A 24707-nucleotide genomic window follows, 5' to 3' on the forward strand; every position below is an offset into this window, starting at 1 on the left:
CGCCATAAAAATAAGTAGTAAAGTAAAGTAAAAATATCAGAAAAATCTACTTGAGTACAGTAACGGAGTATTTGTACTTTGTTACATCCCATCTCTGCTTGTAATGGACTGGCAATCTATCAAAGGTGTGCCTTACGTGTCACCCACTGACTGCTACAGATTCTAGCTCCCCGACAAGCCAGCAAGAGTTAAGCTGATATACCTATTAAATAATTAAATCAGGTATATTCCACCTCAAAATGCTGTTTTTCACATAAAATGCCGATAGAATAAAAGGCAAAGTGTTAGGTGAAGTTTTTGATATACATCAATGCTGATTTTATTTGACTAGTAGGGCTATGCAATGTCACTGAAACATAGGCATTATAACCCCATCAGTTGTGTATCGATAATTATTGATTAGTACTTTGCTTACGTATTTGAAGTATGGTCCAGGGTAAAAAAGGCTGAATTTAAATCAAACCCCCAACCCTATTTAAACATAACACTTAACCTTTAAATATAGGCCAGAGCTTCCATCAAATTTGCTTAGTTTGGTGTTGGGAGGTCTACATCCCTCAGAAAACCATGTGGTTCAGGATGAGAGTGAGGTGGATTTATAAAACATTTTATCCAATGTATTTTCTATTCATATTGCTCCAGTTTCTATATTGATTTATTGTCCAGCATAATGACTAGGTTATGATATGTGAAGATGCTGTGGTCTCATTCCACCTTATTTTGGTTGTATATAACTTTGACAGTATTGTGAATTTTGTTTTAGTATTTTGTTTATAGAAGTATCATTTTTGGGGGCTAAAATTGCTTTAAAGTCCTGTCAGACATGGACTCTGTGAAGGTTTATGATATAATGAGCTTGCTTCCCAGAAAAAGTAATCTGCTTCAGCCAACACAGTTTGGATTATAATTAATACAAGCACAAGAACAATGGAATGAAAGAGAGAATCTATGTTTTCTTACTTTGTATTCATTTAGTAAGCACATTTGCTCCTAAAATGTGCTTCATTTCAATGTTGCAAGCCTTCAGGAAAAAAGCTGAGCTTTTTAATTCTTTCATGTTCTCATCACCCAGCATGAAGCCATTTCCAGATCCAAAAGTCTTTTCCTGTAAGGCAGCTTAGACCTTAATGCATTAAACACTAAAAGTGACTACATGCTTAATGTATTCAGGATCTTGTTCACACATAAGCAGAATGATATGGCATATTAAATTCAGAGTGGCACAAAAAAGCAATATGCCCATGGTTTGACTTGTCCTTGGATGTACTGATAATGCAGAATTTATCTTAAAAGGAAAGGCTAACAATTAGGTTAGTGCAACTATTAAGAGATACAGTAATACACATGTTGTTTATCATCAGCTATGCCTGCTTGCTTCCAGTTTGTTATATTGTCCTATAATATTCTGTGTAATCATCCTAGCGGATGTAAAGTGACACCTACCTGTTGAGGTTCCCTGTAGCCAATGGACATTAATCATAGTCAGCAAGGTCAGGATCCCAGTCTATAAATGTGTCCATCATTAATTTACCTCTCTGTCTATCATTCATGCACATTTGGCATAGAGAGCACCGCTCGCTGTGCCCGGAGGTGCAGGTATTGACTTACGAGGTAATGAAAGTCTTATTTTTTTGACAAATGCGGGAAAAGAATTGAAAGCGTGATGAGACACTCGGCACATCTCTCTGTAATCGATCTTGAACATAATCTGAAAGAGGAGGGGAAAAAAGGAGTTGCACCTCTTGGCGGCGCACAAAACGGCCCCTGATGAATACAAGATGTTCTTACGCAAATGTTTCAGAGTGCCACCTCCTGATACGGGCCTGGAGAAACTCAGAGGGATGGGCTCATTAATGTCAGGAAGAAAAAGTATCACACATCACTTTAAACGCACATGCTTTTACTAAAAACATCATGGAGCAGGACTGATTAGTCAAAATGAGCATCTTTTTCATAGTTTAAAGTCCTAGTACATATTAACAAAATATGTATTTTTGATAACCATATGGTGCTAATAGAAGTTTTAATAAGATAAAATACATATTTTCCTTTTTAGCTTCCAGTTTATTTCTTTTGAAGTTTATTTAGGTATTTATATATCACATCTATAACGGGGGAAGAGGAAATTAAATTTCCTGGTTTATTTACACAAACTTGGTGAAAAAAAGATTCTTAAAAGACAATTATTTACATAATAGAGCGTGCAATTAACACCTCAATATAATTTACACTCCTTCAAGAAGTGTTTATACATGACTGTGTGGCATTTCCTGTTTATAGATATTAATTATTTTTTTTAATTCCGGATTTTTTTCCCCACCAATCCACTCGCTGGGTTTCCATACCTCAGAGTGACATTAGTTCATCACTTTTTTTCCAGATGTGATGTGTCTTTGTGTGATACCACTAGCTGCAAAAATTTAATATGTTATATTTGCATTTTTTGTTGCATAAGAATGTTTCACAGCTTGATTTTTGTTGCACTTTTATTGAAGTTCATCTCCTAGTGGGGATGTTTGAAATAAAAGCTAATTTTTCAAAGTAATGTACAGTATTTAATTTTTTCTTTTTTAAATAAAACTTAAGGGTCAAAAAAATTAAACGGTTACTAAAATTGACTAGCCCCAATATACTTGTTGAACTTTTTGCATATTGTCATATTTTAAGCACTGATGTCATTGGATTGTATTTGGTAGACTAAAATTAAGAAGTGCAGTTTTGAAGTAGAGGGAAAATGATGAAGGTCACCACCTTCTTGTCCACTATAAGAAGTTTTTTGCCATAAAAGAGTATTTACTGGGAGCATCACACTGCCACAGCCATGCTTTACTTTTAGAGGACAATGTGTTTAGTCTGACGTACAGTGTCAGGTTTGTCTATATGTATAAATTGCATCAAGCTATGCCAAATGTTTTATGTTTTCCTTAAGTATTGGGCAAAGCTTCCTCTAGGACTAATGTTATCCCTGCAACTTGTGATGACAGTGATTAACCAACATTTTCATTCCTTTCTTGTCATGATCGGTACACGAATGTGACCCAATTATGCAGAACTCCACGACACAGGAAACAGATGAAAAGTTAACAGAGTTTATTGAATACAATCCAATGGTAGTATGTTCTGGTTCTGGTCCTGGGCAAACGGGTTCACCGGAGTCTGTGAGGAAGACAGTTAGTTAGCTGGGCCTTTAGCGGTTTGTCCTTTGAAAGTCTCTGGTTTGTACCTGTGGGTCCTTGAATGGATCTTGGAGAGGAAGGTTGTTGGAACTGGAGAGAGTCTGATTAGCTGAGTCCGTTAGCTGCTTAAGCGTCTTGCTTCTAGAAAGGCAGCAGACCTTGACTTTGGATTTCCAGCTCTGGGTCCAGAGCTGCAAGAGAATCCAGGGGAAGTCTTCAGGTTTGGCTCTGAGGGCAGGCTCGGCGGGTTAAGCTCTACCAGAGCTTCACGAAGGAAGATCAGGTTTTCCTGGAGAGACAGAGACAAGATTAGGATCCTGTCAGAATCTCAGAGTAAGCAAAGTTCTCAGAGGTTCTGGGCTTAGGTGCTAACCAACTGGCTCAACACTGCGGCGTTGAGGCAAGGTCTGAAGACAGCTTAAGTAGAGGGTCCTCCTGATGATGGTAACGAGCAGCAGCTGTGCAGAGGGCTCTGCTCAGGAGGATCCACGGCGGACTCTGCTGGAGAAGAGAGGTACTTCTCCAGCTTCCAACAGTACCCCCCCCAACGACCGCCCCTTGGCGGTCCGGAGGAAGTAGATGGGCAGGAACGCTCATACTCCTCGATCAGGGAAGGATCGAGGATGTAAGAGCCGGGAACCCACTGACGGTCTTCAGGTCCGTAGCCCTCCCAGTCGACGAGGTACTGCCAGCCGCGACCTCGTCGACGGGAGTCCACGATGCGACGGACGGTAAAAGCCGGGTGACCATCGACTTCCAGGGCGGGTGGTGGGGAGTCGGATGGCGGGCACAGAGGGCTAGAGACTACGGGCTTGACCTGAGAAACATGAAAGGTGGGGTGGATGCGAAGACTCGGAGGTAACTGGAGACGGACTGCGGAGGGACTGATGACCTGGGAAACCTTAAATGGACCGATGAATCTGGGAGACAGTTTCCGAGACATTCAGGTGGACAGCCATACCTCCTGTCCGATGGCGTACTCGGGAGCGGGACGTCTCCTGGAGTCGGCAAAAAGTTTGGTGGTCTCTGATGATTTGTTGAGGGTGGTGAAGGTTTCTTTCCAAATCCTTCGACAGCGACGGATGTGTTGGTTGATGGTCTTGACTGCTATCTCCTTTTCATCTGCGGGGAAAAGTGGTGGTTGGTATCCATGACTGACCTGAAATGGTGACTGGCCGGTGGAAGCTGATCTCTGGGAGTTATGGGCGTACTCGATCCAAGGTAGATACTGGCTCCAGTCGGTGGGGTTGTTGGAAGTTAGGCAGCGGAGGGTGGATTCTAGGTGCTGATTCATGCGCTCGGTCTGACCGTTGGATTGTGGATGATAACCTGAAGTCAAGGCAGACTTACAGCCCAGAGCTGAACAGAAGGCTTTCCAAACTTGTGAAACGAATTGAGGACCACGGTCTGATAGGATTTCCTGGGGAATGCCATGTAATCTGAAGACGTGTTTCACGAGAAGCTGAGCAGTCTGGAACGACGAGGGGAGCTTCCTGAGAGGGACTAAATGACAGGACTTGGAAAAACGGTCAATGATGGTGAGTATAGTGGACATACCTCGAGAGATGGGGAGACCAGTGACGAAATCTATGGCAATGTGGGACCATGGACGTGAAGGAATCGGAAGGGGTTGTAACAGACCAGAGGGTGGCTGATGCGAGGCCTTGTTTCTAGCACAAATGGGGCAGGCCAGCACATATTCCTTTACGTCCCTGTGGAGAGTGGGCCACCAGAAGCGTCTGGTGATGAGAGCGATGGTTCTACTGACTCCAGGGTGGGCCGAGAATTTGGCAGTGTGCATCCATTGAATGAGCCTGGACCTGACGGAAGACGGAACATAAGTTCTGTTAGCCGGACCGTTACCTGGGTCGGGTTCCGTAGCCAGGGCGGAGTTAATAAGATCGGAGATCTCCCAGTTAACGACTCCCACAGTACAAGAGGCCGGGAGGACTGGCTCTGGTGTCTCGGGTTGATCGACGGAGTATAGGCGCGAGAGGGAGTCTGGTTTCACATTCTTTGATCCGGGTCTGTAGGAGATAACGAGATTAAATCTGGAGAAGAAAATGGACCACCTGGATTGACGAGGATTGGCCTGTTTGGCAGACTGGATGCTAGCAAGGTTCTTGTGGTCAGTCCAGACTAGAACCGGGTGCTCAGCTCCCTCTAACCAGTGTCTCCATTCCTCCAACGCCAACTTAATGGCTAATAGTTCTCGATCTCCAACACCGTAGTTCTGTTCTGCTGATGAGAGTCTGCGGGAGAAAAAAGCACATGGATGAATCTTTTGATCTGAGTCGAGTCTCTGGGAAAGGACGGCTCCAACGCCAGAATCCGAAGCATCGACCTCCAGGATGAACTGTTTAGAAGGGTCGGGCTGAATTAACACTGGTGCTCTGGAAAACAAAGATTTCAGTTTGTCAAAAGCAGACTGAGCTTCGGGAGTCCATTGAAAATTCCTCTTAACTGAAGTTAAAGAGGTCAGAGGTTGAGCCGTCTGGCTATAATTTCTAATGAAACGACGGTAAAAATTGGCGAACCCCAAAAACCTTTGAAGCTGTTTTCGATTTTCAGGAATCGGCCAGTCCAAAACCGCCTTTATCTTGTCCTCAGCAGGCTTAACCTGCCCGCCCTCGAGCACAAACCCCAAAAAGGTCACTGATGGTTGGTGGAACTCACACTTTTCTGCCTTGACGAATAACTTGTTCTCCAGTAGCCTCTGTAACACTAGGCGGACATGTTTCTTGTGCTCAGTTAAGTTCCGTGAATAAATGAGTATGTCGTCTATATAGACAAAGACAAACACATTTAAAAAGTCTCTGAGAACATCATTCACTAGTGCTTGAAAGCAGGCGGGGGCGTTTGTTAAACCAAAAGGCATTACCAGGTACTCGAACTGACCTAATGGTGTCTTGAAAGCAGTCTTCCATTCATCTCCTTCTCTGATTCTGAGGAGATGATATGCGTTTCTCAGATCCAATTTGGTGAAGACTGTTGCCCCCTGAACAGGTTCAAAAGCAGAGGCTAGGAGAGGTAGAGGGTACTTATTCTTTATGGTGATTTGGTTCAACCCTCTGTAGTCAATGCATGGTCTTAACGAACCATCCTTCTTGCCAACAAAAAAGAAACCAGCACCCAAAGGAGAAGAGGACGGGCGAATAATTCCAGCAGCTAAAGACTCGTTAATATACTTCTCCATTGTCTCTCGTTCTGGCTTGGAGATGTTATATAAACGGCTGCTGGGTAACGGTGCTCCAGGTAACAACTCAATAGCACAGTCATATGGTCTATGTGGTGGAAGGGACGTAGCACTGACCTTACTGAAAACCGGGGCCAAGTCATGGTACTCAAAGGGAACTGAAGATAGGTCAGGAGAGTCCATCTCTCCCCCACCCCTAGGAGGCCCCACCACGGGGGCTGCCGACCGAAGACAAGTCTCATGACATGACGTAGACCATGCTTCCACGTGACGTTCAGTCCAATTAATGCGTGGGTTGTGTTTCTCCAGCCATTCGAATCCAAGCACCAACGGGGAACATGCGGAGGGAATAACAAAAAATGTGATAGTTTCACGATGGTTACCTGAGAGGAGGAGCTCGAGGGGTTGGGTTTGATGAGTAACTTGGTGGAGATTTTTCCCATCAATGGCAGAGACACGGAGGGGTTGAGAAAGAGGAACAGTTTCAATCATCAATTGTTGAACGAGGTTAGAGTCTATGAGGTTCCGTTCACAGCCTGAGTCAATAAAGGCAGAAAAAGAGAGGTTCTGATTATTACAAAACAAGGTGGCAGGCAGCATCAATCGAGGAGATTTCTTAGAGTTGGTTTGGCCCGCCAGACTCCTCAGATCCTCTGGCGGGCCCTGCCTTTTGATTTTGCCGGGCAGGAAGCAATGAAATGTCCACTTTCACCACAATAGATGCAAAGTCTGCTCAAAAAACGTCTTTGTCTCTCCTCAGGAGTAAGCCGAGTGTGTCCCACCTGCATAGGTTCGACCTCCGTACCACCTGAATATGAAGCCTGAAAAGGCAGAGGGAGGGACTGGGCTTTTGGTCGGTCTGAGGGAGGAGAAGAAACAGTCACAATATTTGATGCAGAAGTAGAGGCGTGAGACCCAGAATTTCTTAACTTAGAGCTGTTTCTGGCTCTAATTCTGTTATCCAATCTAATTGTTAGTTTAATTAGATCCTCAAGGGAGGCTGGTTCGTCGAGAGTTGCCAGTTCGTCTTTAATATTCTCATTTAAGGCCATGAAATAAGCTCCCTTCAGAGCACTTTGATTCCATCCGGAAGCTGCTGCCTTAACCCGGAAGTTGATCGAAAAATCAGCCACAGATGAATCTCCCTGCTTAATACTGAAAAGAGCACGAGAGTCAATTGTTTGATCAGTTTCCTGATTAAAAACCTGGGAGAATTCAGAAATGAAATCAGAGTATCGGCAGTTGAGACTCTCATCTGAGGGAAATCTGGCCTGGGCCCACTCCAAAGCTCTTCCTGTTAGTTGAGAGAGGATAAAGGTTATTTTCTTAAAGTCCGTCGAAAAGCTGTTTGGAGAGTTCTGGAACCATAATCTGCACTGAAATAAAAATCCTCTGCAATCCTTCATATTACCAGAGAATTTTTCAGGAAGGCTTGGGCGGAACTCTGATGACGTCACTGCTGGTGACCTCGGAGGGGGAACTGGACCCGGAAAAGGTTGCGCTGCCGGTGTGGCGTTAGCACTGTTCATGAAATTAGCATAGCTCTGAAGCTTTTGATTGTTAGTTTCCACAAGACAGTATAACTCACGGAGAGTCTGGGCTTGTCCATAAATTTGTGCATCTTGCTCCTCCAATCGACGGCGGATGTGTTCTGCTGGGCCTGGTGTTTGGCCGCAGTGTTCTGTCATGATCGGTACACGAATGTGACCCAATTATGCAGAACTCCACGACACAGGAAACAGATGAAAAGTTAACAGAGTTTATTGAATACAATCCAATGGTAGTATGTTCTGGTTCTGGTCCTGGGCAAACGGGTTCACCGGAGTCTGTGAGGAAGACAGTTAGTTAGCTGGGCCTTTAGCGGTTTGTCCTTTGAAAGTCTCTGGTTTGTACCTGTGGGTCCTTGAATGGATCTTGGAGAGGAAGGTTGTTGGAACTGGAGAGAGTCTGATTAGCTGAGTCCGTTAGCTGCTTCAGCGTCTTGCTTCTAGAAAGGCAGCAGACCTTGACTTTGGATTTCCAGCTCTGGGTCCAGAGCTGCAAGAGAATCCAGGGGAAGTCTTCAGGTTTGGCTCTGAGGGCAGGCTCGGCGGGTTAAGCTCTACCAGAGCTTCACGAAGGAAGATCAGGTTTTCCTGGAGAGACAGAGACAAGATTAGGATCCTGTCAGAATCTCAGAGTAAGCAAAGTTCTCAGAGGTTCTGGGCTTAGGTGCTAACCAACTGGCTCAACACTGCGGCGTTGAGGCAAGGTCTGAAGACAGCTTAAGTAGAGGGTCCTCCTGATGATGGTAACGAGCAGCAGCTGTGCAGAGGGCTCTGCTCAGGAGGATCCACGGCGGACTCTGCTGGAGAAGAGAGGTACTTCTCCAGCTTCCAACATTTCTCTGCTTTATTATGATTTCCCCACCACTCTTCAGCATCTTTGCCAATTGTTAACCTCAAAGATACATCTAATGTACACTTAGAGGGAGGCTAAAGTTCATCCAGCTGCTAAGATCCAGCTTATTATTGCCATGCAGAATCTACATTCATGCACTTTGTGGTGTTCATGACTAATAACTGGTCTATTAAAACAGTTTTTAGAGGTTTCTTTAGATCTTTTTCCAATCCTTACTTTACTGACCCTGTAGCTTCAGGTGTACATTGTCTTGGCAGGTTTGTAGACATGCCTTGCTTCTTGTTTATATTTCAGATAACATCACAGTAAAAGCCGCTGGATTTTTGACTAATGTTACACATTTTAATAGTTTAATAGTTCAATTGTTGTGTATGCTTTACTGACTTTGGAAGTAATTAACATTAATCTGCAGAGAATCTGCAATATATGAAGTAAATGTCCCAAAATTATTGATCTAATCATTTGAAAGTTTTTATTAATGTGATATTCAGAGCAGCAATAAAAAAAAAAACCCATATGCTTTCTTTTAAGGAAGAAATCTCGTAAAGATTTTTCCATTAGGTATGAAACATGATTGACATTTGGAGTGTGTAAGAATCAATTGATGACAACGCTTTGACAGGCTTTAGAAAGGAGCTCATGTGATTGATTTTACAAATCTGCCATAAAAGATCTCTAATCCTCCCCTTGCCAATCCTGTGCTTCAGGTGTACAGCACTGTCATTTTAGGTTTGCAGTCATGAACTGCATTGTGCTCACATTTCATAAAGCATCCTAATAGAAGCCACATTTTTTTGCTTTAAATGTTAAATTATGTGAATTCTTCATCCAAAACCACAGCCATCAATGATGAATTAAGAGAAACCACATTTTTTTTTTAGCTGAATAGGTCTTAGTTTGATGTTACAAACATTATGAAAAATGTTTATTTATTTTTTAACTACCACAATGAAAACCAAACTGGCCAAACTTGAACATTCCAGACTGGTTGCAATTAAGATATACACCTCTTAAAAAACAAAGATCTCTTAAATAAAAATTGAATGAAAAATGATTCCCAGACACCTTTAAAAAGAACAGGAAAGTAGATTATTGACTTGCATTTGTTCTGGGTAATTTGATTGATAGTCTGTATTAAAACCAATCACACAGGACGACAGAAGAAGGCTCTGCACAATCTTTTCAGAAAATAACTTTATAGAAGCATCATATCCAGGTCATTTCACACATGTATGAGTAAACTTTTCAGAGGGTTTTTTTTACACAGGTTATTAAACAAACTTTTGGTAGTGGTGAAGAATTCAGGCAGCAGTGTCATTAGCACGGTTTCACTGTGCTGTCCCTGATCAGCCGACGCCTACACAGGTGTAAGTGATGGTAATTAAGCTTGTATCAAATGGTTTATTATTTATGGTATCCATGGGGTATTTATCTGATTTTTTAAAACTCTGTAGGGATGCCAAGTTAAACGTTAAAAGATGTTAAAGGTGGATTTGTCTATACTTTAAACACATTTTAACGTTGCAAACAGCAGTTACACAGAGTCAGAAGCATTGGCCTTTAATTCTGTCTGCATACTCAAAGACAAGAACTGCAAAATTGATATACATTTTGTAAAGATACACCAATCATCTTTTTTTTATAATTCCCATCAAACCTGCATTCCCAGTTTTTATAATGCGTTTAGACCTATTTGTTGAAACTCTGTTTTATTACAGTTAAATTATTATGAGAAACATTTACCATGTGAGAAAAAAGAAAACCTGTTTTTCCTTTGATAGATGTAATACCTTCATTCTCCCACAGAAAATGAATGTATTAAAAAACAATTTTGCTGTAATTTGTTTGAAGAAGTGTAGTTTTCAGTTTTATTGCATTTAATCGTTAGGAAAATTCCTGTTAAAGTTATAACATAACTAATATTTTCTATTCTGTATCTAATGTTAGTCATGTGATTTATGTGTCAGTTACCTGTGTTTGTTTGTTGCGCTACAATGCAAATCTGACAGAAATCTGGAGTGTGAGCATGGCTTGGTTTTTTCATGTTGGCTTGTTGTTCAAACCAGAAAAACCCACTTTACAGCGCGCTCCACAAAGCGTGTTTTTGGTTCCTTCGTCTGCATTGCTGTCAATACTGGAAGGGTGCTGACATCAGCTCACTTTTTATTTCCAGTCCTGTTTCTATTCTACCAAAAGGTGTGATTCTAACAATCAGACTCACCTGCAGGCAGATTTGTGCATGAAACCAGGAAATGATGATGAACTAACCATTGCAAACTGCTAATGTTGCTAAGGATAAAGCCAGATGAAAAAGCATGCATGAAAGTCAAATTCTTCTGTGCACCCATGTAAAAAACTTTTTCAATTTTAGGACTGTATATATAAAATACCAGGTTATGTTAAACTATTGACTCCAAAGCAACATATAACATGTTTGAATGCCTAAGACTGGTCATTCTGGTGCCCAGAATACTTGATTTGGTAATATGCTTCACTCCTTAATCATTTCCTGTTATCAGGGTTGGTGGTCCGATTAGCAGTGCGGCATATTAGTGAGATTTAGAGCATTACTATTATCATCAATTGAGGCATAACGTTTTATCTTGTTTAGAGAGGATGATAAATAAAAGAGAAAAAGAAAATGGTCAGCTCCACTGGAGTTTGCAATAACCCATCCTGAACCCTGTTCTGTTTTCTCTGGATAATGTTTCTTTTTCGGATCTATTTATCTTATGGTATTAATCAAATATTTATTTCTATTGTAATGTTGATAATACATGTACAGATCCATCTACCCTCATAGCTGGGGTTCAGACAACCTTTATAATTTCTGCTTTAATTGTTACAAAGGATAGTTGATTTTTTAAAATTCAAACTGTCGTGTCGTCGTGTCGTGTCGTCGTCTCCCGCTTTATCCGGAACCGGGTCACGGGGGCAGCAGGCTAAGCAGAGACTCCCAGACTTCCCTCTCCGCAGACACCTCCTCCAGCTCTGTTGGGGGAAGCCCTAGGCGCTCCCAGGCCAGCCGAGAGACATAGTCTCTCCAGCGTGTCCTGGGTCGTCCCCTGGGCCTCCTCCCGGTGGGACATGCCTGGAACACCTCCCGAGGGAGGCGTCCAGGGGGCATCCGAAGAAGATGTCCGAGCCACCTCAACTGACTCCTCTCGATGTGGAGGAGAACCGGCTCTACACTGAGCCTCTCCCGAATGACCGAGCTCCTCACCCTATCTCTAAGGGAGAGCCCAGCCACCCTGCGGAGAAAGCCGCTTTTCAGCCGCTTGTATCCGGGATCTCGTTCTTTCGGTCATGATCCAAATTTCATGACCATAGGTGAGGGTAGGAACGTAGACCGACCGGTAAATTGAGAGCTTTGCCTTTTCGCTCAGCTCTCTCTTCACCAGGACAGACCGGTGCAGCGTCCGCATTATTGCAGCAGCCGCACCGATCCGTCTATCGATCTCCCGCTCCATTCTTCCCTCACTCGTGAACAGGACCCCAAGATACTTGAACTCCTCCACTTGAGGCAAGGACTCCCCTCCAACCCGAAGGGGACATGCCACCTTTTTCCGGTCGAGAACCATGGCCTCGGATTTGGAGGAGCTGATTCTCATCCCGGCCGCTTCACACTCGGCTGCGAACCGCCCCAGCGCACGCTGTAGGTCTTGGCAGGAGGGAGCCAGCAGAACTACGTCATCCGCAAAAAGCAGGGACGAGATCCGCTGTTCCCCAAACCAGACCCCCTCCGGTCCTTGGCTGCACCTAGAAATCCTGTCCATAAAAGTTATGAACAGGACCGGTGACAGAGGGCAGCCCTGTCGGAGTCCAACATGCACCGGGAACAGGTCCGACTTAATGCCGGCAATGCGAACCAGACTCCTGCTCCGCTTGTACAGAGAACGGATGGCCTCTAATAAAGGGCCCCTGACTCCATACTCCTGGAGCGCCCCCCACAGGGCAGCACGAGGGACACGGTCGAATGCCTTCTCCAAGTCCACAAAACACATGTGGACTGGTTGGGCAAACTCCCATGAACCCTCAAGCACCCTGCAGAGGGTGTAGAGCTGGTCCACCGTTCCACGGCCAGGACGAAAACCACACTGCTCCTCCTGCAGCCGAGGTTCGACAATCAGCCGGACTCTCCTCTCCAGCACCCTGGCATAGGCCTTTCCGGGGAGGCTGAGAAGTGTGATTCCCCGATAGTTGGAACACACCCTCCGGTCCCCCTTCTTGTGGAGGGGAACCACCACCCCAGTCTGCCAATCCAGGGGAACTGTCCCCGACCTCCACGCGATGTTGAAGAGACGTGTCAACCATGACAGCCCGACAACATCCAGAGCTCTGAGATACTCAGGTCGGATCTCGTCCACCCCCGAAGCCTTGCCACCGTGGAGTTTTTTGACTACCTCGGTGACTTCAGCCTGGGTGATGGACGAACCCAGCCCCAAGCACCTCGTCTCTTCTTCCCCCACGGAAGGCATGTCTGTCGGGTTGAGGAGATCCTCAAAGTATTCCTTCCACCGCCCGACAATATCCTCCTTCAAGGTCAGCAGCTCCCCACACCCACTAAAAACAGTGTTAGTGAAGCACTGCTTTCCCCTCCGGAGGCGCCGGAGGCGCCGGACGGGGATTCAATTCAAACTAAATTATTTAAATTTATTTTGATGGATTTACTCAAAAATGTATCCAGATTATGTATGAGTAACTTCTGTCCTTGAAGGGGTGATTTCCTGCATTTTTTTCTCTTTGCCCTTGATCCACTACATCTTAATCAAATAATTAAATGATTAGCAGTACAACTGGATAACGTGACTGGATACTGAGGAGGTGGTTGAGCCCTTTGATTAATGAATGAATGAATTAGTTTACTTTCAACCAAGGACACATCTTAAATTTGCCGACATCAGCCCTAGAGTAGTGGAGTTTCTATTCAGATCCTTAAAACCTTCTTCCATCATAGTTTTTGACTCATAGCAAAGCCATCACTGAACCAGATGCCTATATCTCCTTACCTTTCCTGATGAATAATGTAAAGGTATAAAGACAGCTTCTTTTTTTTTTTTGGAATACAGCTATTAAGACAGCTCAGACATTCAGCAGCTTTCATCTCAAAAGGAACTTGAAACTTTTTAGATCTATATACCGTTCATGGTTTAATCCTGCTTTTTTAATTTGGGCTATCCTCTTTAGTTTTGATATACATGTACATGAATCTAAATATAAACCTAAATCAATCTAGCATAGAATCTTTTTAAAATAAATATAAATACATGTAAATATATTATTTTATTAGGAGATTAATTGCTAAATTTTTTTTCATATATTTTGAGTAAAAAAAAACTGATCACTGTTTCACTGATCCAGCAAAAGTACAAAAACTGAGGGCAGTAAATCCATTTCTCATGATTCAATTTAAGAAGGTATTTTAATCATTTTAAAGTACTGGTAGCAGCAGAAATGTAATTTTCTATCAGGGACAGAGACACCATGAGAAATGTTCTTCATGCAGCTCTTTTCTGATACTGCAATTGAAAAAAATTATGTTTATCATCTCTTAGAAGAAAAAAAAGCTCAGAAACTGTTCTGGGTTAAAAAACACATACGTGTACCGCAGGCTGGATGAATCCCATCTCAGTATTTGAAAAGAAAAGCTGAATTTACAGGTGCTCAGTGTGTGGACAGCTGCTCCACCTGAAAGATCCCGAGGCCATTTGTCATCCTGCATGCGCCACAGCTCAGAGATAGAGATGTCATGTTGCAATCTCCACATCATCCAGGCCATTTTCCTCTTTTCCCTCCTTCCTGCTTGCTGCCGTTTTTCTCGAGGAGGGCATTATAGTAAATATAGTCCTTAGCAAACTGATAGGACAGAAAATACCTGATGCAAAAAGAAAAGCAATGCTGACTCTGCTTAAATGAAACAAAAGGTTCAGACTGTTTAATCTTTGGATTCTTAAAGGACAAAAGGAAGTGCTGGCATCTGGCAGAGAACCCAGAAGTGCCTGTTGAGACAAAGTGCTCAGTTGAGAGCTGCAGACATGTCTTTCTGCTGAGCATCGACAGACATTCAACTTCAAAACACGTCATAGCATTTGAGATGGACTGCTGCCACATTAACCATGCAAAATAGTTTTAGGATTTCATTTTGAAACTAGAAAAACTTGTTACTTCAACAAACCATTCAAAATATTATCAGATATTTCATTGTACAATACCTTGCAAACATGTTGTTAGGTTACAACTACAAACTTCTATCCAGATTTATTTACTTTCTCTATTGGATTTTGGTGTGTGCTCTGACTGGGCCAACATTGTCCTGTTCTTAGATCTAGACCATTATAACTCTGGCTTTGTGTTAATCCCATTGAAAGGTAGATATTCACCCCAGTCAGAAGTATTTTGCAGCTTCTTACAAATGTTGTTTTAGTGTTATGCTTTGTTTGGCTTAATCAGTCTTTCTTATCCTTATAGCATGATGCTACTGTTACCAATATCTTACAAGTTGGTGTGTTAAGTTTTCTGCCTTGCATAAATGCCAAATGTATCCCAAAAATTTACCTTGTTGACGTGTCTTATCACATCTTTTTCTACATGTGCTTTTTGTCCCTCACATTGCTCCCAGTGTTGTTCCATGGGCTGGGAGGTTTTCAGTTGTGTAAATTGGAAAACCATGTGACATTTCCCTCTACTTTAGAGATAAGAGTTACTTTTGTAACACTTATCCCAAAAGCAATTTGTGGTTATAAAAAAAAAAGGTTTAGAGACAAATATTACATTTATAATTTTCTGTGCATTTGGGGGGAAAAAACACATTTTCCAGTCATTTAGTTATCTGAATAAGTCCTTTAATTTAAATTTAGTCTTAAATGACTAACAGACAAGGTAAAGTGTAATTTATTTTAATTAAAAACAAAAACCTTACACCTGCCACTTTTCAGCATTTTTATTAGAACAAATCAAATCAGCTTGTTTGCCTACTTTGTCGTGTAAAAAAAAAACGGCCCAATGAAACAATGTGTCACTGTGTAAATATGTTGGTTTGTAGTAGTGCAAAACATCCTCTCTTCTTCTGCTGTGACAAAGCTCCCAACACCCTCTGAGTCCATTAGCATCTCCACCACTAAGATCTAATTTAGGTGTGAACATCTATTGCAGTGAGACTCCGTTGTGTTGAAATGCAAATGAGCAATGCGAAGCCTTGTCATTTAGCCTTGATAACATTACGGAACAAGCAGTGTTACAAAAGTGTCCCTGCACACATTAATGTTGCACTGGAAACATACATAGTGTAGCTGTATTTCAATATTTGAATTAAGTTGCATGATTGAGTTTGTGTATTAATAAAGAAGGAATGCCTGCCATATGAAAGTGATGGTTAAAGCCAAGGATTTACATTTTTATAGGTTAGAGTTTTGCATTACTTGGTGCTATAATATTCATATATTGGAAGATTTTCCTGTTATGGATTTATGGATCATTGCTTTTTTATTTGATATGTGAATAAACAAAATCATCCGTATATGTGGACACTTATACCATTTTATTAAGAAAGAAATCTGTCTGTTTTTCTGTGGAGTAAAAATAACTGCACTCAATAAATGTGAGGGATAGGGATAAAGGCAAACCAACCCTTCCAGACGATTTATGAGCATTCTATCCGTAAGGCAGGCACAGAGGACACTGAATGACATCTCGCATCTTCTCTATACAGAATATAACCTCCTGCCCTCTGGAAGATGATATCAAATCCTCCACTGTAAATGCATCTTCTTTTCACACTTATGTATTCCTTTTTCCATCTAATTACTATAGAAAAAAGGTTAAGGTTGAGGAATTTTGCAAAAGCTCTGGATTTTGAGGAAATAGCTGTGTAAAATTGATTATTTAACCTTCCTCTAGACTGATGTAAAGTTGAGATTACGCTAAACCTTTTTTACTGTTGTCATTTTACTGTGCATTGTGAAAGCATTAAAGAGGGCACAGCTTATAGGTCTAAAGATTGTCCCCATTGGAGCATCAAACCAAGTTTAAAGTCACACTTTTTACATAAAGCCAGAGCTCTTTTTCTTCCTTGCTCAGGAAATGTAGAGCGCATTAAAGTACAGATGAGGAAAAACTGATTCTCACAAAACACTTTAGGCCATTCTGTATTTATTTCGAAGGGTTAATTTGAAGGCTCTTTTATATCATAGTGAATTTATTCTCTCCAATGGTCTCTGTAGAACAAAAAATACAAATAAGGAGATTCTAGATTTTTTGGGGTGGTCAAATTTACATGATCTTCAAAATATGACCAGATAAGTATTTACAAAAATTGATAAATGCTCAATTTTTCTTTAAAATGTTTCAGATGTGCATTTCAATGAAAGTATTTACTACATTTGTCTTGATAAATTACCTGTTTTCACATTTGATTCAGACAATGATGGTAGCAAAAACACTACAGCTCTACAAAAATGAGGCATTGAGTCAACAATGGATACTAATGAGGCATGTTTTCCGGGAGTGTGCTTCTGGAATTTAATAAATGCCAGTAACGCCAAAATGTCTGATTCTGATTCTGATCACAAGCGTGTCTTTGGAAAAATCTGTGAAAATAGAAGAATATGAGTTAATTACATATTTTTTCTCTCTGGCATGTTTGTATGTGTGAAGTGTTCGAGTAGATCCTTCATCAGAATCATTCAAACTTTGAGTTTGTTTAATTTTTCCTATAGCTTGCTTAAAAGATGAAGCCTGAACCTTAAATTCTACATCCAGGATGTTCTGTACATACAGCCTTCACGACAAAAACTCTCATATCTGTGTTGTCTGCAAATGTAGATTACATATTTCCATTCCTAGTCTTAAGCAAGCTATCAACAACATTCACTAAATCATTTTTTATTTATTTATTTATTTTTTTCAGACTGGACCTCTGTGGAGCAGAACATTACCGTAGCCCCTTCCTCCCTGATACTGCAGTGCAGACACAGTTCAGGGACCTTTAGAAGAGATTCTTTCCTCCAAACGATAACCTCAATCTGCTCTCCAGCATTTGCTCTACTGGGAATAACCCTGCTAACACACGCACACACAGCCAGCAGGAATAGTGACAGTGTTGCTCTCCTGCCTCCCACATATGACAGCCATGATCCTGAGAGGCCCCCTGCTACGGCTAAGATCAGGGATCAGCCTGCTGCTCGATGGCTAGACCTCAGCACTCAAAGAGCCGGGGGCCTTTCTGTTGAGGTAAGTTTCAGTCTCCCTTTGCGGCGCTGCTTCTAAAGACCCAGTGTGAGCCCATTTCTCGAGTCAAGTGGCTGTCATGTTTGATTAAGACTGATGCTGTGTATATGAACCTTCTGTAAAACATTCCTCATAATTAATTATCAGGTGTGGTGACTTTAAAGAATGTGCCATTTAGAGTTAAAGATGTTTAGGTTTTTACTTATATAATAGAGCAATCCTGTGGTTCGGTTTTCTAGGCTCTCCAACAAGCCATGAGATATTCTAACAGTTCATTTGTAGGAGGCTGGATTCAATATTTAAACATTTATTAGGATACCTTGGCTCTCACCTTTGCTAATAAATTATTCATTAATGCTTAATGGTCTCCAGTTTTCTGCAGAAAATTGCACCATTGGGGTTCTATGCTCAGCTGGGTTTGGGAGAGGCATGTTTAACCAGAAAGATCTATTTCCCTCCATTTTCTAAGCTACACATGAGAAACAGTGGAGCATAATGAGTATAGGCAACCTGCTAACAACGCTGATTTAAACTCAGCCATGTGGTTTTGCTGCATGACTCGGCCCCATCATTAAGCATTTGTCCCTCCAGTCTCAAATTAATTTAGTTTTTTTTCTCTCTATTGCAGAATCCCTCACTGCATTGTAGCACATGGATTTCAAGACTTCAAATGAAGAGGTTAGTGGTATTTAATCAATCTCTCACAATTGACCATAATTAAACGAAGTGTCCAAGCATTTTAAAGCATTGGGACACAACATTAAGCCTTGCAGCATGTTTAGAACGCCGGAGAGTGGAAATGTTGGAGAATCCAAATCATATAAACTGAGTCTTGCAAGCAAGAAATTATTATAATTATTTTTGTACTCACAGTTGTTTGTTTTTAAACTCAGGAGATGGTAAGGAAGGATTTATAGTAGTTACATCTTTATACCTGGTAGTAACATGTAGAAATGGGTTTAAAAAAAAAACGTGAATCCTTTTTAAGTTTCAGGGTTTATACAACAAACCATCATGAAAATGTATTTTGTACTGTAAAAGCAGAATCCAGGGCTGCTAATAACACCAAAATGTTCATTTCATCATCAGGAAGTGAAACCACAGCAATAAAAACAGAAGGTTGCTGACCTGGAGCTTTTTTTCTGTTAACATAAACCAAAAAAATTTAATATAATTCATCATTTAAATGAATCACAAGAAGAACTTCAAGAAGAAATTGTTGCTATGTACTGTATCTATATTTAACGGGTTATATCCCAAATAACAGTTTAAGTTCAATGAGAAGTATACATGACTGAGAAATATTTGTGAATCTTTTTTGGAATGAAGGGTAAGTGTATCTACCTCAAGGTCAGATTGTGTAATGCTTAAAGAAATAGAAAAAAACAACATCTCCAAACTCTCACACATCACACTAAATATTAAATGCTATTAGCCTGGAGGGGCTAACACTATACCGCACTGATAGAAACAAAAAACTCTGCGGTAAGACTTGGGGTGGCGAGCTTTGTCTTCACATCAAAAACAGTTGGTGTAAACATGCTAGATCGGTCGCCTGCTTCTGCTCTCCAGACATCGAACTTCTGACTGTTAACTGTTTATCTGCCCGGAGGATTCAGTGTGGTTAGCTTTACTGCTGTTTATGTGCCCCCCAGCGCTAATACAAAAGAGGCCATGAAAACTCTATACTAGGCTATCTCTGAGCTTCAGTCTGCACACACAGAGGGTGTTTTCAACATTGCTGTCGATTTTAATCAGGCTAATTTGAAGACTGTTCACCCTCATTTTTACCAACATGTGGACTCGGGGTGAAAACACTTTAGGCCTGGTTTACTCTAATGTCAAAGATGCTTTCAGAGCTGCTCACCTCTGGTCATCAAATCACCTCTCGATCATGCTAATTCTGCATACAGGCCCCAGCTGATCGGATTAAAGAGGTCCTAGTGTGGTCTGAGGGTGCCATGGAGAAACTCGACGACTGTTTTGAATGTTCTGACCGAAATATCTAAGGCTGCAGCACCCTATGACAACCTATTAAATATAGAGGAGTATGCCATGACTGTGTCAGCCCAAATAAACAAATGCATTGAGGACGTCAGCATCAAAAGGAACACCACTACCTGAGCAAACCAGCGACCCTGGTTGAATTGGAAGGGTCAGAAATCTCTAAAAGTATGGAACTCAGCTTTCAAGTCTGGTTATAAAGAGGCACTGAGGACAGTGTGTGCCAACTTAAACTGTGCCATCAGATCAGCGAAGCAGAACCACAGCCATAAAATCCAAGATCTTTTCTACAACGCCAGCAACACCAGGAGGATGTGGCAAGGTATATGGGTAGATACAGCAAACGCTGACTTCCTAAATGAACTGAACAACTTCTTTGGAAGGTTTGAGGCACTAGACAGCACTCCAGCACTGAAAGCCGTTCCACATCAGGGAGAGGAGGCACTCAACCTTGACATAGCTGAAGTGAGGAAAACTCTGAGGAGGCAGGTGATCATCTGGATGGTGTCCTCACATACATTTTCAACATATTCCTGGACCATTCCATAGTGCCAACATGCTTCATTCCGGTCCCAAAGAAGCCTCAAGTCACTTTATTCAATGACTACTGGTCTATCACACTGACTCTGATCACGATAAAGTGCTTCAACAGGCTGGTTAAAGAATACATCATCTCCAGACTCCCCCCAACATTCGACCTGTTCCAGTTCACCTACTGACGCAACCGCTCCACTAAGGATGCCATCTCCTCTGTTCTTCACCTGAGCAAAGCACACCTGGAGGAGAAGTATACCCATGTGCCGATGCTGTTCCTGGACTTTAGTTCAGCTTTCAACACCATCATCCCACAGCATCTGATAGGAAATATGGAACAGCTGGGATTCAATACACCCCTCTGCAATTGGCTGTTAGACTTCCTCACAAACAGACCTCAGTCAGTTCGGGATGGACTGACCTCTGATGTCATCACTCTAAGCACAGGCTCCCCTCAGGGCTGCGTCCTGAGCCCCCTGCTGTTCACCCTGATGACACACGACTGCGTCCCCAGGTTCACAACCAATCACATTGTGAAGTTCGCAGATGACACCACAGAGAACAACGACCACGACTACAGAGAGGTAGTGGAGCGGCTGGTGGGCTGATGCAGATAACACAACCTGATCCTGAATGTGGAGAAAACGAAGGAGATCATTGTTGACTTCAGGAAGAACTGCCCTAACCACACTTCACTGCTCATCAACAGCTCAGCTGTAGAGGTGGTCATCAGCTCCAAAATCCTGGGGGTGCACATCACAGAAAACGTCAGCAGGACTGTAAATACTGCCTCACTGGTCAAAAGGGCACAAAAGTGCCTGAGAAGGATGAGGAGAACCCACCTGCCCACTACCCATCCTCACAACCTTCTACAGAAGCAGCATAGAGTGTTCTGACCAGCTGTCTGAGTGTATGGTGTGGAGGCTGCAACGCCGCAGACTGGAAGAAGGTGAGGAGAAAAGTGAGAACTGAAGACATGATCATCGGGGCTCTTCTCCCCTCCATTTCATCCCAGCGCTGCGTGTCCTGAGCACATAACATTATAAATGATCCCTCACACCCCCACCATTGATTGTTCTCTCTGCTGCCCTCTGGGAAGAGACTTCGAAGCATCTGATGCAGGGTCCAGCAGATCCTGCAACAGCTTCTTCCCCACTGCCATTAGACAGCTGAATGTTGGGGGATAAAAAGAAAAAAACTGTGGTGGAAAAACTGTACATTATATCTCATATAATTTGCATTTGATCACCATGTTTACATTTTATCACTGCGGCACTTTAAGAAGGGGAAATGTCTTGAGAGCTGTACTGTACAAAAATTTTGTTTTGTTTACACCCTGTGTGTACAAAATGTCAATAAAGTTTGTCTAAGTCTAAAATAAAGTTAACAAGTACAATTAGAAAAAGATGGATATGGGTTACTTTCACATATTTGCATCTAAAGATGCCCACTAGTTTATGTTGGATCCATAATACCTTTCTCAGGGATTCAGTGTCCCATGGACTGCAAAGCCTGTGAGATTACAATTCGTCATATGTGTCTATCCCAACCAAACTGAAGGAATTTTGGAGAGAAAATCAGCCAAAAATTCATCTTTTAGTGATGGTGGATTTCCCCTTTATTATCTCTACAACCTAGGTGATCTAATCGAAAGAAGACAGCTTTGCGTGCGTTAGCTCATAGCTCACATTAGAATGCGCCTCCACATGACTCTCAAGTGACCGTTTGTGATAAGCTTCCAGCTCCAGCTCTGCATGCTGATAAAGTAATATGACATATGAGGATCTGACTCACAATCAGCAGGGGGGAGTACACAGCTTTACTAATGTTTTACCACAAAAAGTGACAATCAAAAACCCCATTTAGAATGAAACACATAAGAGATTTTATTATAGACATAGACATTAATCTGACACATGTCACATCGGCCTGAGTCATGTTAATCACTGTGTTTTGACAGACGTTCTTGTAAGTCATGGGTGCTATGATGGAGAAATGACTGATGTAGTTTTGGCATGCTCTTTATTTCTGCTGAATAAAGGGAAAAAGAAAGGGTTTTAAACGCCACACTCTGAATATGAGATAAGTAACTATATTAGAAAATATAGGCTTTTTAAAAAAAACTGAGACTTCTCAACAAATTTTCATTGTTTTATTGCCTTCCATAATTCAATTCCATTCAGTTAATTTATATGGTACCAATTCACAACACATTTCATCTTAAGGCACTTAACAAAGACAATTCAATCAGATCATACAGTCAGATTGCCCAAAGATTTTCTATCTAAAAAAACTAGCTGATTGCATCAAGCGTGTCCTTTACTTTGCTTCTTCACCCTCCTCCTAGATGAGCATGTGGTGATAGTAGATATTGTTTGCAGTGTTTCGTTGACTTTGTAGTAATCCCTTACATTGAACATGCATGCAGCGACAATGGGGAGAAAAAAAATCCCTTTTAACAAGAGGAAATCTTTAGCAGAACCAGGCTCGGTGTGACACAAAAGAGGAAAAATGAGGCACTAATATATTTCTATATCTATATCTACATATATAGATATAGAGATATATCTATATTTTTTTTTTCTTAGAATACCGGTAGGTAATGCTAAACTAGCTCCATAGGTGGCTCTGTCTAGGAAAGGAACATTTAAGCGGATGAGCTCTGAGCCTGTTTTCATGCTAAAAGGGCTGAAAAAGAGCACATACAATTAGTCACAGTAAAAACTGAGCCCATAGCTATGTCTATGAGAGAAACAGGACAAAACACAAAAAAACAGGCCCAATTCTATAATCTATAATCAGAGGTGTTGATGGCAGCAACCCAGCTCATTTTTCCATCCAGGATGGTGACACAGCCAAACAGGAACAGACCAGATGGAGCTTCTACGAGGAGATAAAACCATACTGATGGGTAAGACCAGCAAATATCTCAGAATGGTAGAATAGAAAGATAGAATAAAGCAGAATGACAAAAACTCATTCCTATATCCTCCAGCAGTCTAAGCCTATAGTGGCATAACTATAGAGCTAGTGCCGGATAACGTGACACCATCTAACCACAGTATAAACTTTATCAAAGGTAATTGTTTTAATCGTAGATGTTAAAGTAGATAGCGTGGCTGCCCCATGGACTATAACTGATAGTTGGTTCCACACCAGAGGAGCCTGATAACTAAAATATCTGCTATTTCTTTTACATTTCTAGTTAATTACAAAAGAATATGTGAAAATGATGGAAATATATAAACAAGAAAAGTCAGTTAACATGAGCAAAATATAATTAATGAAAATAAAGTTCTTTCCCTTTAAAATCTCAGAACCGTCAAAATGATGGCCTTGGAAGTTCTAGTGTTATACCCCTTTCCCACTGGCCGAAAAACCCATTTAAACCCGGGAAGGATCAGCTTTTAATGGCAGTGGGAACAGCTCACTGACCCGGGTCAGATGCCTGGGCATGCGACCTGGCAAATAACCCAAGTTGAATTCACTTTAAGGCGGCTTGGCTCTGATCAGCACACAGTGGGAACATCAGACCTTGGTAGACCCGCTAATATAAGTGATACCATAAGGGCAACATAAGTACAAATGTCAATACACTCTGTCAATTACTTTTGATCAAACAAGCTGAAACAACTCTGTTTACATGTGATAAACATGAAGCAGCAGTGGTAAGAGAGATTTGGACAGATAAAAGGGCAAATCAATACAGAACACTTACTACGCCCTGGCTTCCTTACATGCTGCTCTCTATTGTTTACTTTCCTGATTTCTGTCGCACTGGTGACATCATCAACCCTAACCCATGCATCATCATCCTTTGGGAAGGTTGAGAGGGAGAGCTTGTAGAGAGACATACTTTAAAAGAGTTAAGGTATGTGCTGTTACAACAAAAGGTCTGACAAAGTACTAGATCTGCAACATTAGATACTGATGTGCACCCAACTTTTAGATTTTACTTGAAAAAACAGCTAAAAAGTCTGGGAACCACAATAAAGTTTTGCTTACAAAATTACAAAATTCTATGTTTATAATGTGAGAAAACATGAAAAGAATTCTTGCTGGTTTCAGGACAAAGCATTTCATTTTCAAGGCTAAGGGCTACATATATTCACCACCGGTGAAAAATGTCCTTGCTCAACTTTCTATTTACGTGCTGTTTGCTCTCTACTTTG

The 24707-nt window shown here is 41.6% G+C and overlaps 1 protein-coding gene across 1 annotated transcript in view; it reads left to right on the forward strand.

Moving 5' to 3' along the window:
• Nucleotides 1-24707, forward strand: part of sntg1 (syntrophin, gamma 1) — an 81995-nt gene that overhangs the window by 8075 nt on the left and 49213 nt on the right. Inside the window, exons 2-3 of the mRNA XM_038305803.1 lie at nucleotides 17678-18000; nucleotides 18626-18675. Coding sequence (XP_038161731.1) covers nucleotides 18649-18675 — 27 coding nt within the window. The 5' untranslated portion in view covers nucleotides 17678-18000; nucleotides 18626-18648. The remainder of the gene's footprint in view (nucleotides 1-17677; nucleotides 18001-18625; nucleotides 18676-24707) is intronic.

This window comes from Cyprinodon tularosa, unplaced genomic scaffold (assembly GCF_016077235.1).
Source record: "Cyprinodon tularosa strain WSP-4 unplaced genomic scaffold, ASM1607723v1 ctg566, whole genome shotgun sequence".
Classification (NCBI taxonomy): domain Eukaryota; kingdom Metazoa; phylum Chordata; class Actinopteri; order Cyprinodontiformes; family Cyprinodontidae; genus Cyprinodon; species Cyprinodon tularosa.